The sequence below is a fragment of the Delphinus delphis genome, chromosome 19, assembly GCF_949987515.2.
Source record: "Delphinus delphis chromosome 19, mDelDel1.2, whole genome shotgun sequence".
Taxonomy (NCBI): domain Eukaryota; kingdom Metazoa; phylum Chordata; class Mammalia; order Artiodactyla; family Delphinidae; genus Delphinus; species Delphinus delphis.
The window spans coordinates 11695123-11707891 of record NC_082701.1 but is presented as its reverse complement, the minus strand read 5'-3'; the positions used below and the strand labels follow the sequence as shown (position 1 = coordinate 11707891).

Below are 12769 nucleotides of genomic sequence, written 5' to 3'. Positions count from 1 at the left end.
CCCATTAGAGTTAGTGTTTAAAACCACATCCGTACCTGGTCTGGGCCCTTGTCGAACATCTTCCGTGTCCGGGGGAACTGGTGGGAGTGGGGTGTGTACTGCACCGCCACGGGGCCTGTGGTGCCTGGCCGGCCTGCAGGCAGGTCTCGGCTGACCGGCTGCTTGGCCACGTCGTTGGTCAGGCTGGAGCTGCTTGCACTGGATGTTGGCGGGGAGCCTCTGCCGTCGGGAAAAAAGAAACACTGTGTTTTACCCAGAACACACTCCTTTGAAACCAAACCCTAAGCAACTTCCCCTGGTACTGCCCACTCCCAGATCCTGCGAATGGGCCCAGGGTCACCAGCTCGGACCACCCTCAATTGCATGGCTTGTCAACGTGACTTCCAAACCTGAGCTGCTGATGCTGAATTAATGACCCCTTCTAGCTTCTGCCTGCAGGTTCTAAGAACCATCTTCCCCTGAAAACCAATGCAGCCGGAGGCAAACTCAGTCAGGACTTTGAGTAGGCTCCAGGAGGGTGCAGGGCACGTCTACTCCCCTGAGATCCAGTGCACAGCTCTGTGAACACTGATTAAGTGGAGGGTTCCACCCTGCTGGTCACTCACTGGAAGACACGGACCCTCTCTGATAAAATTCTGAATGGAGTCAGGTTCAGGTCAACTTTTGCTGTCACAATTGTGCAGATAAAGGTAGGAAAGGATTCTAGGAGGGGCTCAGATGAGAAGATGTCGGGGTGTGAGAGAGAGCCTGCAGGCTGGAGAGGGAGGGGGAGGCGGGGGGAGGCCGTGCTGGGAACCTCCCCAGACCCCGGAAGGCAGCTACCCACACTCACCCCGCCTGGTGGATGTGGATGCCCTTGTTGGTGGGGCTGGCGGGTGCCGACTGAGTGAGGGAAGAGGTGGTGAGGATGCGCTGAGGCCGGGCGTTCACTGTGGCCTGAAGGAACAAAGGGACAAGTGAGGTGGGTGGTCACTGTGACAACCTGAGGCTACAAGACAAGCACAGGTTGGTGGCTGCTTTTGAGTGCCTTCAAAATCACAGAAAAAGGCTTTTGGCTGAGGAAATCTCATAGGAATGGAAGGTCCCAGTTAAAATTTTCCCCACAAATGTCACCCGCTAGATAAAATGATATTCTGTTGCTTTTCTGGAAAGTATTCACCTGGTTCAGTGAGGCTCCAAGGACGCCCCCCGCCCCGAAACGCTGTCACAAAACTGCACTGGGACTAATGAGGAGTGGGGGGGTCTGGAAGTTGGGGAGAAGGCTCTCCAGGCTCCCTCTCATGGCAGGAGCTCCCCTGGAGGGAGCAGCTTCCTGGGCAGAGCTGGCACTTGGAAAGGAGCCCGCCTAAGCTCAGCCTCGGTTGTTCGTTGTCATGTTTCGGCACAGGCTCAAAACAGCACCTTGGGTGCAGCATTTTGTGAATGGAGACAAGACCCAGGTCTGTGCACTTCCTCCCATGATCACGTGCAGGTTTGGTATTTTACCCAGCAGAGGGTCTGTGCCAGCCTGGGCTGGCAGTCAGGAGGGAAGCAGCTTTGTTGTGATTTTTTTAAATGGTGGAGGAGACAATAAGCAAACAGGGGTGTCACTGCGTAGCTACTGGTGGACCCACTGACGCCAAGTTCTTTCCTGGACCTCTGTTCTGAGTGCTGGACAGCTGGATGGGCCTGCTGGATCTGGACATCCAGGGTGAAAGGACCAGAAAGGGGCTGATGCTGTGGAGGGGGTGCCACTCTGGCAGGAAGAGAACAGGAATGGCGGCTGTTGGCCACCACTTGCCCAAGTGTGGCTGGTGCCAGGCTCAGTTCTCGAAGATTGGGTGTCACCCAGCGAGATGGGCGGAGCCTCGACCTTCATGGGGTGACGCTCCAGGGGAACCCTGGACTGGCTACTTACAGAAGACCCTCAAATTCTGGCTTATTCTCTCAGCAGTTAGGAAGGCCATACCTCTATTCAGCTGACAGGTAGAAAATTACAGAATACAAAACCACCAACATAATACCAATGTGTCCCAGATAATCCTTCACTTTGAAATGCAAACAGCAAGAACTGAATCATAACCAGCCTATAAAAACTTTTTTATTTTTTGAATTATAAAAGTTGTATTGTTTGTGTTTGTTTTGCTTTGCTATTTAAGTTATTTGGCCTCCACACACACGCAACCCCAACAAAGCCTGAGAGCCAAATGATCCCTTAAGAGGTCTAAAAGGAGAAAAGAAATTTAAGCTAAGAAACTATAAACCGAATATGTGTCTCCTCAAAATTTCTAGAAAATCAGTGGGAGAGAGAGACAGAGGAGAGACAGAAAACTTTGGGGTTGAAATGCAGACTTCGGTTGAATCCACGACCTTTCAAAGTTTCCCTGAGCACAGAGGCTCTGCCACTGCCTGAGCTGGAGCCCACGGTGCTGATCTCCCCTGAGACCCCCACCCCGACTGCTCCCCTCCAAGGAGGCTCCAAAAGGGAAGAAGCGCGTGGGCCTGGGGTGACTAACTCTGCTTCCTTGCTCTTCCCTGGGGGTGGAGGTGGCACAGCCCTGGCTTGTTCTGTCTCAGCCTCGAGGGCAAAGAAGACAGCCGTGATTTTTTAATGCAGTTCACGCTGACGGCTGCTGCACACAGCTCTAGTTTTGCATCCGTTCTGGAAATCCTGAGAGGTGGGCATGTCACTGGTTGGGGAGGCCCCATGACTGGTGATCGATCCTAGGGTTTCAGGCTTAGATGAAGCTTCTTTGCCTAACGTTTCCTATTTGTGCAACAAACATTCACTGCAGCAGTGCTGCAGTGGTGAGCATGAGTGGGGGGTGGCCACGCAGACCCGCCTGTCCGTGGGATTGGTGTGGATGGAGGCTGCTCCGGGAGCAGGTGGCGAGCAGGTTGTGGGAGATGCCCTCCAGGAAGGCCCCTTTCTGTGCTGGTTCCAGTCGCCGTTTCACACAGAGAGCACACCGCCAGGAAAGGGTAACGGAGAAACACCGGTGTGCTTGCTGGATGTCAGGCTTGGGCTGTATATGGAGGAGGATGGAGCGTGGGTCTGAGAGACCCCAGGACCTCACCGCGAGCCCCATCCACTGCAAGCACACTTGCCCATTGTTCTCACGGTGTCAACACCCTGTCATTCTCCCTCCATGACGCTGCACTGGAGTCACTGGACCAGCAGATGCGCTTTGATGATGGCCTGAGGTGAGTTCCCTTCCCAACAAGTGTTGAGTCCAGAAGAGGAAGGGCAGCAGTGGGAGGTCATAATTAGGGCTACAAGCCAACTTTTTAGAGAGTGGCAAACACCTTGTTAGTAGGATTCTAGGTCAGATGTACCCTCTTAGCCCAGTGCAAACATAGAAACGATTTGCAGGGACACTCACACAGCCCCACCTGTGCTCCCCGCCCCCATGCAGTTAATGGGGGTGGTCGCTGTAACGGGAGCCTGGGGCCGCAATAAGACACCCCCTCTGTCTCCCGCTCCCAGCGCTTTCTTACTCTGCAGATCTTCCACTAGAACACGTCACCTCACAGGGATGCAGGAAAGCGTGATCCAGTGCAGAGAAAACACCCTACAGAGGTGATGAGGACAGCGAGTTTCCCAACTGGATCTCGACACAGTCAGGGTTTAGGATACCAACGGAGGCTTTTGGCTGCTCTCTCTTGGGGGATGGAGTATTTCAGAAAAGTCCCTGTTAACTGTATACCAAAGATCTGGCTTCATGTGGGAGGAGGTAATTCCCCAAAGGATCGTCTACAGTTAATTCTGGGCTAAGCATGAGGCAGAGCCTCTGGTTGCTGGAGCACTGAGAATGGACACCTATGAAAGCACATGACTCTATTTATCTAAAGAGTAATTTTTCTGTAAACCACACTTCCTAGATAAATAATATAAACTTTCCTTTTGGACTCCAAGTCCCAGGTAGAATTCACTTAAAGCAACGGTGGTGACTGTGATGAATTAGCTGGCACTTGGGAGAGCCGCTCTCCTGGGTGCCTGGGTGCCCTTAATCCTCGGCCTCGCGGGAGGGGAACTCGCATCAGTGAGGCCAGGACCGGGCAGAGCAGGGAGGCTCCATTTTCACAGACGAGGAGGACGACACCCACTCGAGTCCGCTGTGCCTTTCTCCAGGACCTCCTTCCTTTTCCTCTGTTTCTTTCCCCAAGACTGTACTTCCTCCCTCCCTTGGTCACAGGCCCTAATATGTTGTAACAAACATATATTTTAGAAAAGTTTAATTTTTGAATCAATCTTATTCTTAGTGGAAAAAGCAGATGATTAGACTATTTCTTAGTTTTGTATTACGAATGAAAAAGTTACCTTAATTCACTGGCCTCTTTTCTATAGACACTGAGAAGACTCCACACTCCCTGAGGATGGAACAGCACTCAGGTGCCTTTGTGGCGAGTCATGCAGTAGGATGATGAAGAAAGTGGGCGAGGGGCTCACTGGGCGCAAGGGGAGGTCAGAGTGGAATAAACTACCCGATAGTCCCGGGTCGGCCAACAGTAATGCCTAGCACTTCAGCCATGAGGCTGGCAGTGCTCACAGGCAGGAAGTGCAGCGAACACTGTGTACCTAGGAGTCTCTGCTTCCAGAGAGAGTCACACGTGTGACCAGAGGCTGGGGTTAAACCCAGAATGTGCTCCTGAATTATCCTCATTGCTTCTTTAAGGAGGAAGAGGAAGCTGACTGCTACAACAGTTTAAGACTGCGTACACGATGAGGCTGTGTTATTACTACTTGTGATGCTACCAGAAGCTGAAGTAGCAGCCACAGACAATGAGATGATTCAATCATCCAGGAAAAGACAGAACTTCACCAGTGAAGAATAACGTCGGTGGGGGAATTGAACACCACACAAATATGGTGCCAACAGGAGGCCAGGTGCTGCAGGAGGTTGGGCTACGTGGGAGGCCAACCCCAGTGAGGCGGCAGCAAATAGGAGGGCTTGATAACCAGTTTGGAAAAAAAATAACAGCCCAGGAGGGAAGCTATGAGTAAGCCACGTACCTTCAGGCAAGTGGCAGCCTGAGGATGACCCCTCGTTAGTGATTAGGGTCAGATGAGGATAGAGACACGCCAGGTAAACTGTGACACGTGACAATATTTCCCTGTACTTTTCCTGTAACTTGTCTGCAAGCCTAAAATTTAATCAAAAAGTTACGAAAATCTTTAAAAATGCTATAACGAATGACTTCTTTGTGGCATTCATTATTGTTCCATTCATGAAAGATTAACTGCATGTAAACTGTCCAACTTCCATAAACAGCTGGAAAACAGGAAAAAAAAAAAAAAGAAACAGCTGTTTTTGGACATTGGGCACTGGGTACTGCTGAGAGAAGGGGAATCACTGCCCAGCTCCTGGCCTGCAGTCAGTTTCCTGCAGACCCGGCTGTGGTGGGGGAAGGGTATCCAGACAGAGCCCAGCAGTGCAGCTAGCAGAGGGGACCAATCGGAGTGACATGGAAGCCTAGGTGGCTAGAATCTGCAGGGCAGAGAGGAGAGGGCTTCCAGGGTCTGCAGGGGAGGCCCCTCAAATCTGCTTGGGGGAGGCGTGAAAACCCATGAGGGTGGGGAAAGAACCACTGAAAGGCCAAATAATTCCCAGAGCTCACAAAAAGAACTGGGAGAGTTTACAGTCCCTAAAGAAGAAAGGACTAAAATCAATGACCTAAGCTTCCATCTTAAGAAACTAGAATCAGAAGAGCAAATTAAACTGAGAGTAAGCAGAAGAAATGAAGCAATATATATAAAAGCAGGTATCAATAAAACACAGAATGAAAAACAACAGAGAAACACAGCTGACTCTTAGACAACGTGGGTTTGAACTGCACGGGTCCACTTATACACGTTTTTCAATAAGCACACACTGCAGTACTACAGAATTCAGGGTTGTGGAGACATGAATCGGAAAGGCTGATTTTTGACTGCGGGGGGTCAGGGTTGGTGTCCCTAACCCCTGTGTTGTTCAGAGGTCAATTGTACTAATGAAACCAAAAGCTGGTTCTTTGAAGAGGTACCTTTAGCCAGAAATAGTCATGAATAAGAGAAGTTGTATGTTACTGGTGCCAGGAATGAAAGAGAGGACATCACTACGGGTCACACAGATGTCCTTACCTAATTTTCTGCTGCCCTGATGTGGGTGTGCAGAAGCAGTGACACATGCCCCACCTGAAGCTACATGCACATGGAATTTAGCCTATATTGTGAATCTCTGGATTCAAAACGCTCGTTCAAAGTTTCTAAACCTAAACCATGCGTAGACCTGAACATGACTGGAGTTCTCTGCTTGAACATTCATGATTGAAAACCAGGGTCCTGAGAGCTTCACAAAGAACGCCCTTCACACGTACCTTGTAGGCAATGCTGTTGAGTACTTTCATAGCCAAATCGGAAACATCTGGATAGGGATCCGCAGCCAGATGTAGCAAGACTCTCCAAATTTGAGTGTAAACACTATTGAATGAAACTCCTAGGAAAGAGAAATGGGAGCTGTTTTAACAACAAGGAGCTGCCGCTGCATGCTGGGGCAGCTTCTGGGGTAGCTCCCTCTTCTGAAGACCTAACCATGCATCAGGGGTGGACACTTAGAAGAGCTGGGGTTACAGGAAGCTCCGGTTTTGTTATCTGATAAGGGGCCCAGAGATTCAGAAATCCCAGGTGGTGAACAGGCTTGATCACACAATTTCACCTCCTGTGGCTGGATCTTTCTAGAAGGAAAAGTTAGAAAAGGGCAGGACTTCCTTTCAGGCCTTGGCTGCCTGGAGAGTACTATCCAGCACTGGATTTAACGCCTAGATTTCTAGGAGCTGTCATGGCCCACCCGAGTGGAGAATGTTGGCTGAGTCCCCGTCCACACCTCCCTCTGCATTCATGGCCTGCTCTGGTCTCGGTGACTCACTGAGTCTTCTGCCCACGCTCCCCAGGACCTCCCCAGGCATCCAGCACCTCCCGAGTGTGCTCTCCACATTAGGGCCTGCCGAGTGCCTGGGTGCCAAGGCAGATGAGACGGGACATAAACACAGATGGGGTAAATCGTGGATCCGAAGGAAAGGTAAGGAACATTTTTTTTGCGGTATGCGGGCCTCTCACTGTTGTGGCCTCTCCTGTTGCGGAGCACAGGCTCCGGACACGCAGGCTCAGTGGCCATGGCTCACGGACCCAGCTGCTCCGCGGCATGTGGGATCCTCCTGGACTGGGTCATGAACCCGTGTCCCCTGCATCGGCAGGCGGACTCTCAACCACTGTGCCACCAGGGAAGCCCAGGGAAGGAACATTTATGAGGGATGGGAGGCCACCCCCAGGGAAGGCGGCTCAGTCCTATTTAACCTCACCGTCCTAGCTGCAGGCATCACCCGAGGCTTTACAGAGGAGGACAGCAAGGCCTAGCATCCAAAGGATGAAGAGTTTGAATGCACGTGGCCGAATGAGGAGGCCGCCATATACCACTGCATCCTTTTTATTTGGGGGAAGCTGGACAATTGGTTTGTTGAAAAGCAAGTGCTTGTTCAACGACAGACAGGGAGTAACAGAGGATTTCGAACAAGCTGTGATCTCATGCCATCTGACCAGCCAGCCCCTAGTTAACAAAGTCCCTCTAATTATGAAGAATTTAAGCACAAGAAGGGCCACTGGAGGACAGTGTTTCCTGATGGACACCATTGTTCAAAGGGTTTTATACAACATTCAAATCACAGAAGAGGGATTGGACGAAGGTTTAGAGTAAAGGTCAGCTTCTCTTGTGTGTCCTACGTCGATGCTTACGGACAAGTCCTAGCTCACCGCACCCGACACCCTCTCATTTGTAACGGGAGGCGACAGGGTCCCAGTCCCCTTTCCACAGGGACTGTGGTGCCTACGTTTGCAGGGCCTGCCCGCTGTACGCCTGCCTGTTCACAGGGTGATGGAGCTGGAGGAGGCCAACCCCTCAATCGCATGTGGTGTGGCCGCATTCCCCAGGGGACCACCACACATAAAATACCTCCCAGTGAGCGTTCACAAAACTCCCGTCGCCTTATCCTTCCACCCTAGTTCTGGGAAGAGGAGCTGACAGCTGGCTGCAGCCTCTAAATAATTCTGCAGGAGCACAGCTGCCTGCGCAGGCCAACCTCCGAGAGGCGGGGCCTGGAACGCACCTCCCGCCACCAAGGGCGAAGAGTGTTCTATGGTCAGAGCAACGCCCCATCAGGTACTCATTTGGCATGCGTGCATCAGCACCAGTTTGAGCACCTACTGTGTGCGAGGAAAGTCACTCTCGAAAGCTCGTGGCCCACAGGAATCAGGAGGGCACAAACAGGGACTTGGGTCTAGTATAAATTTGGACCTTCATTTGGTGAGTAACGTCAGGCAGACGCACTCTTGCACAGAGGGGACCATGAGCTAGGGAACAGTCCACATGGAAACACACACCTGTCCTCCCTGCTGTCCTCTGCCCTACTCAGTGTAGAAACACAACAAAAACCTCTTGACTCTCAAATGCCATGGCTCATGACAGCTGCCCAGATTTACAAATTCTCAGGGCTGTTTGTCAAGGCAGTCGGAATCTCTTTGGGGAAATTTCCTAGAAGCTGCTTTCCTGTCCTAGCAGATCGGCTGCCATAGGAACCTGCTGCGGTGAAGGGCCACCAGGCCACTGCTATTTCTTGTCTCCCCAGAGGAGGAGGGTGGGAGAAGCCGCTCCACACTCACTCTGCAGACGGTCCCGATTCATGACGCACGGGGGAACGAGGCGAAGCACGTTCATGGACGTGGCTCACTCAGACGGGAGAACTGGCCCCACGGATGGGACGTTCCTACAAAGACCCCACACAGTCACCACAGCCACTGGGCAAAATTCTCTCCCCTCCGTTGTTTCTGAGCTCAGAGTGATCAGGGCAGCAGCCGACCTGTGTGACAAGAGGGCTGTGAAGGGCACAGTAAATCTGCTTGACTACAGATGACGGACCCGTGGTAACAGGTCCGTGGGGAAGTGGGGGGAACAGTGGGGGCCAAGGGGCCTCCTTACTAGGGTGATGGTCCAGGGCAGACACCTGAGCACACAAGGGCCTTAATCAAGGCACCTTTGGTATAAACGTGAGGAAGGGGTGCAGCGTGGCACTGTGCAATGAGGAAGGGGTACTGTTCACTTTACAAAATCTCAGTTTTTATTACTATTGTTGACTCTCTTGCAGAAGATTTCGACTTTGATATCACTCTGCTTGTGATTCAACAGGGAATTTTTAAAAATCTAAGTTTTGTAGTGTCCTTGACCACAGTGAATGGTATACGATTTACTTGTGAAAACACAGAACAGGGACCTGGAATTGCTGTCTCCACGTCACTGCTCTCCTGGGGCTGGCCACCACCCCCCAGCCTCTCTGTTCTGTGAACTGTCCTGGTTTTACATCTGCTGTCTCCAAATCGGAACGTTCTGAATCTGTGCAGCACAGAGCTCGGGCCTCTGGAACGACGAGAACGTGGGTGTAGCCCCCGTGGGGATGGGGGGTACCGCTGGGCTGAGCCAGCTCAGACAGGGTGCCGTGTCTGGCACTTGCCAAAGTCCCCATAAGCGCTGAGAGCCTATTTTCATGTCTAGACTAAAAGTAATAAAAGATCATAACTAATGGTTTTAGGATTTATTTTTCAGAGCAATGGCCACAACTTTCTAAATAGCACTGGACTCAGGAAAATTTGCTCAGAGCTTTGTGGTCAACTCTGGGCCCCAGAGTCCCCGGGGGCTAGCAAGGCAGCTTGGAGAAGGAAGGTGGAGCCCCCTGGAGGCAGGAGCTGTCACTTGTGACCTGTTGCCTGGGTCTCAGGGGTCACCAACCCTGACGCTCTATCGCATTATGCGGGCCCGGGCGCCTCCCTGGGAATCAGCTCCCAGGGCCTGGGGCTTCTGCATTTCCCCTCTTGGTGACCCTGACTCTGAGCCCCTCTGGGAGGGTCCTAATCACGTCCTCCCTCGCCTACTGGACAGAGCCCTGGCTGGACTGGGAGGTGTGTTTGCACAACCCTTTCAAGGGGCTCCCCTGTGTCTCACCTGGGGGACAAGGTAAGACAAAAGCACCAGGGCCCCCCCTTCCCCACTCTTTGCACTCCCACCTCTGGACATCAGGAATGGGGTGAGGCTCAGAGAGGGAGGGAGGGAGGGAATGAGGGGCAGGATGGTGACGGGTGGACAGGTGAGGGACAGAAGGGCAGGTGATGGAGGGAGGAGAGGCTGCCTGCTACACACAAGAGCAAGAAATAGCAGCTTTACCAAACCTGTTGATCAAGATGGCAACTTCACGGCCCGATGTGATGCCGCAGGTTTAGTGTGCAACACGAAGGCGTCTGATGGGTCAGGGAGGGCCTCCTGAGACGCCGCAGAATGCCAGCGTGGAGAGGAATGGGCGAGCACTGCTGTGTGGAGAGGCGGGTGCGGGAATGTGGGATAAAGGCAGAGGTGTCCAGGCCTCATTCGGGGGCCAGTGGCCAGCCTGGGGTGGTGGGCACAGTGGGCGGAGCTATGGTGAAGGCCAGGCTGCTCTCAGAAGGAAGGTCTTGAGTGTCAGCCACAGCTTGGACTTTACAGGAAACGAGTTTCTGCAAAGGCATCAGCCAGACAGTGGTCCGTGCAGAGCTGATGTTGGGGGGATCTGCTCTGGACAGGTGGTGGGGTGTGAGAGCCAAGGCCAAGTCCTGGGGTGGGGGGCCCGGAAATGGAAAGAACTGACTGGGGACACACATGGAGGTCAGGCCAAATGGCTGAGTGGGTGAGAAACGTGCGGAGGGAGACATCAAAGAAGATTCCAAAAGGTGGTGACAGAGCTGGGTCCCAGTGCAGATTCACAGACATTGGGCAGATATGCTTAGGCACATGGAGAAATGCGTGATCAGGTTTTGCCCCTGTGGGGGGACAGCACCTCGCTCAGCAGGCGAGACCTCGAGTGCTTTAGAGACAGTGGGGATGGAGTGGGAGCCTGGGAGGGGCTAGTTTTCTGGGAGAAGATGGCAATGAATGGATGTCCTAGGTTGCCATGGTTTTGAAAACCTCTTTTGCAATATTCAAAGAGGCTAGAGATTGCTGTTCTTTAGTTGAAATGAAAGAAAAAATTGACTTCAAACAGGCGAATGCTGCAAGTAATGGGATTCGGTGTAGGCTATGAATTTTAAACACTTATGTAAGCACCGCGGTTTCCAGGTGGACGCGCGCACTCAGGTGCACAGCTACTTTGTCTCCTTAACGCTCCTTCCAGCTCCGGCTCATTGTGAAACTTTCCCACTGAAGTTTTCAAAGATATGAACCACATACAGATAAAATTCAGTTTTCTCCAGTAAAAAAATGTTCAGGAGTCAGGTTTTGTGTGAAGGAAGGAATCAGTGACGTGGCTCTCAAGTCCCTGGAGGACATGGAAGGCGGCAGGGGTGGGAGGTGCGGGCTGTACCCTGCAATCTCATGTGGCGTCAAAGAAACACCGATTCTTCACCCCTTACATCCCCAATCCAGGGCCAAGGACAAAAAGATCCCCCTTTCTGGGTCGTACTGCTGGGGGTGGGGCATGGTGACCAGCTCTGGACTCTACAGTCCATTCAGACCTTTATGGGCCCCAGACAGACTCGTCTTGTGGAATGAGAGTCCTGAGTCCTTTCTAGGGCCAACAGAGGGCCAGTCTTGAGGCTCATGGGTACCGCTGGCAAGCACGTTTAGACTGCCCTCCCCCTTCAGATCACAAAAACGGCAAGTCAGAAATATCTAACACTGTCACGTGATGCCAAGAGAGTGTGAGCTCTAAGGTAGAGGGATTATCATGGAAACAAGCAAACAACCAAGAACTGAATGTTAATGAAAAATAGTACCAACGAAATAGGAGGGTAACTAATACTGTAAATGATTGCAGGAGTGGGAACACAGGAGTCCAATGAACACGTGAGCTCAACCTCATCATAATCGAGGGACATATAAATTAAGACCACGAGGAGTCGGTTCGCTCACATCAGACGGGGTAGCCTGACCAGAACAGGAGTGAGCAGGGCCACGGGAGCTTGTCCTCCTTGGAACAGAGCCCTTTGTGGTCAATCTCCCTCCACGTGGAGCTGTCAGACCCCACATGTGTCAGGCTGCAGTGTGTCTGCTGCGGCCCACACCCGTGCACATTATGGGGGTGCCTGCTGTGTACCAGGCACGGGGTGTGGGGGTCTGTGGCAGGAGACAGGACAAAGTTCCTGCACTCGTGGCTCTGACCCGCTGAGCAGAGATAGAACCGAGCTGAATAAATGAGATCCTGCATCATAAGTCTGCTGGGGAAAAGTTCTCAGGACAAAAGCAAACAGAGAGGGAGAGACTCAGAGCGACTGCAGAAGGCTATTCTGGATTGGGGTGGGAGGAGCCTGGAAGACTTCTTTTAAGGTGACTCTGGAGCAGGACTGTGATTGGACTGAGGAGCAGCCTGTGAGGTGTCTGGAGGCGGAACCCTGAAGCCAAGGGGAGGAGCCAAGGAACCCAGGAGCCCAGCACTGCCAGGTACAAGGGGGAGGGCAGGAGGTGGAGCTGGGGCCAAATCCTGAATTTGCTTTTTAAAAAATGAGAAAAGGGCTTCCCTGGTGGCGCAGTGGTTGAGAGTCTGCCTGCCGATGCAGGGGACGCAGGTTCGTGCCACGGTCCGGGAAGATCCCACATGCCACGGAGCGGCTGGGCCCGTGAGCCATGGCCGCTAAGCCTGCGCTCCGTGACGGGAGAGGCCACAACAGTGAGAGGCCCGCGTACCGCAAAAAAAAAAAAAAAAAAGAGAAAAAAAAAGAAAATGAGAAAAGAAGGAAAAATCA

General features: G+C 52.3%; 1 protein-coding gene across 6 annotated transcripts in view; it reads right to left on the bottom strand.

Annotated features, from left to right (window-relative positions):
* Positions 1–12769, bottom strand: part of RPTOR (regulatory associated protein of MTOR complex 1) — a 344118-nt gene that overhangs the window by 29633 nt on the left and 301716 nt on the right. For all 6 annotated transcript variants that reach the window (XM_059998020.1, XM_059998021.1, XM_059998025.1 and 3 more), the window contains 3 exons: positions 6337–6455; positions 833–936; positions 36–219 (listed from right to left, as the gene is read on the bottom strand). In XM_059998020.1, the coding sequence (XP_059854003.1) occupies positions 36–219; positions 833–936; positions 6337–6455 (407 nt within the window). The remainder of the gene's footprint in view (positions 1–35; positions 220–832; positions 937–6336; positions 6456–12769) is intronic.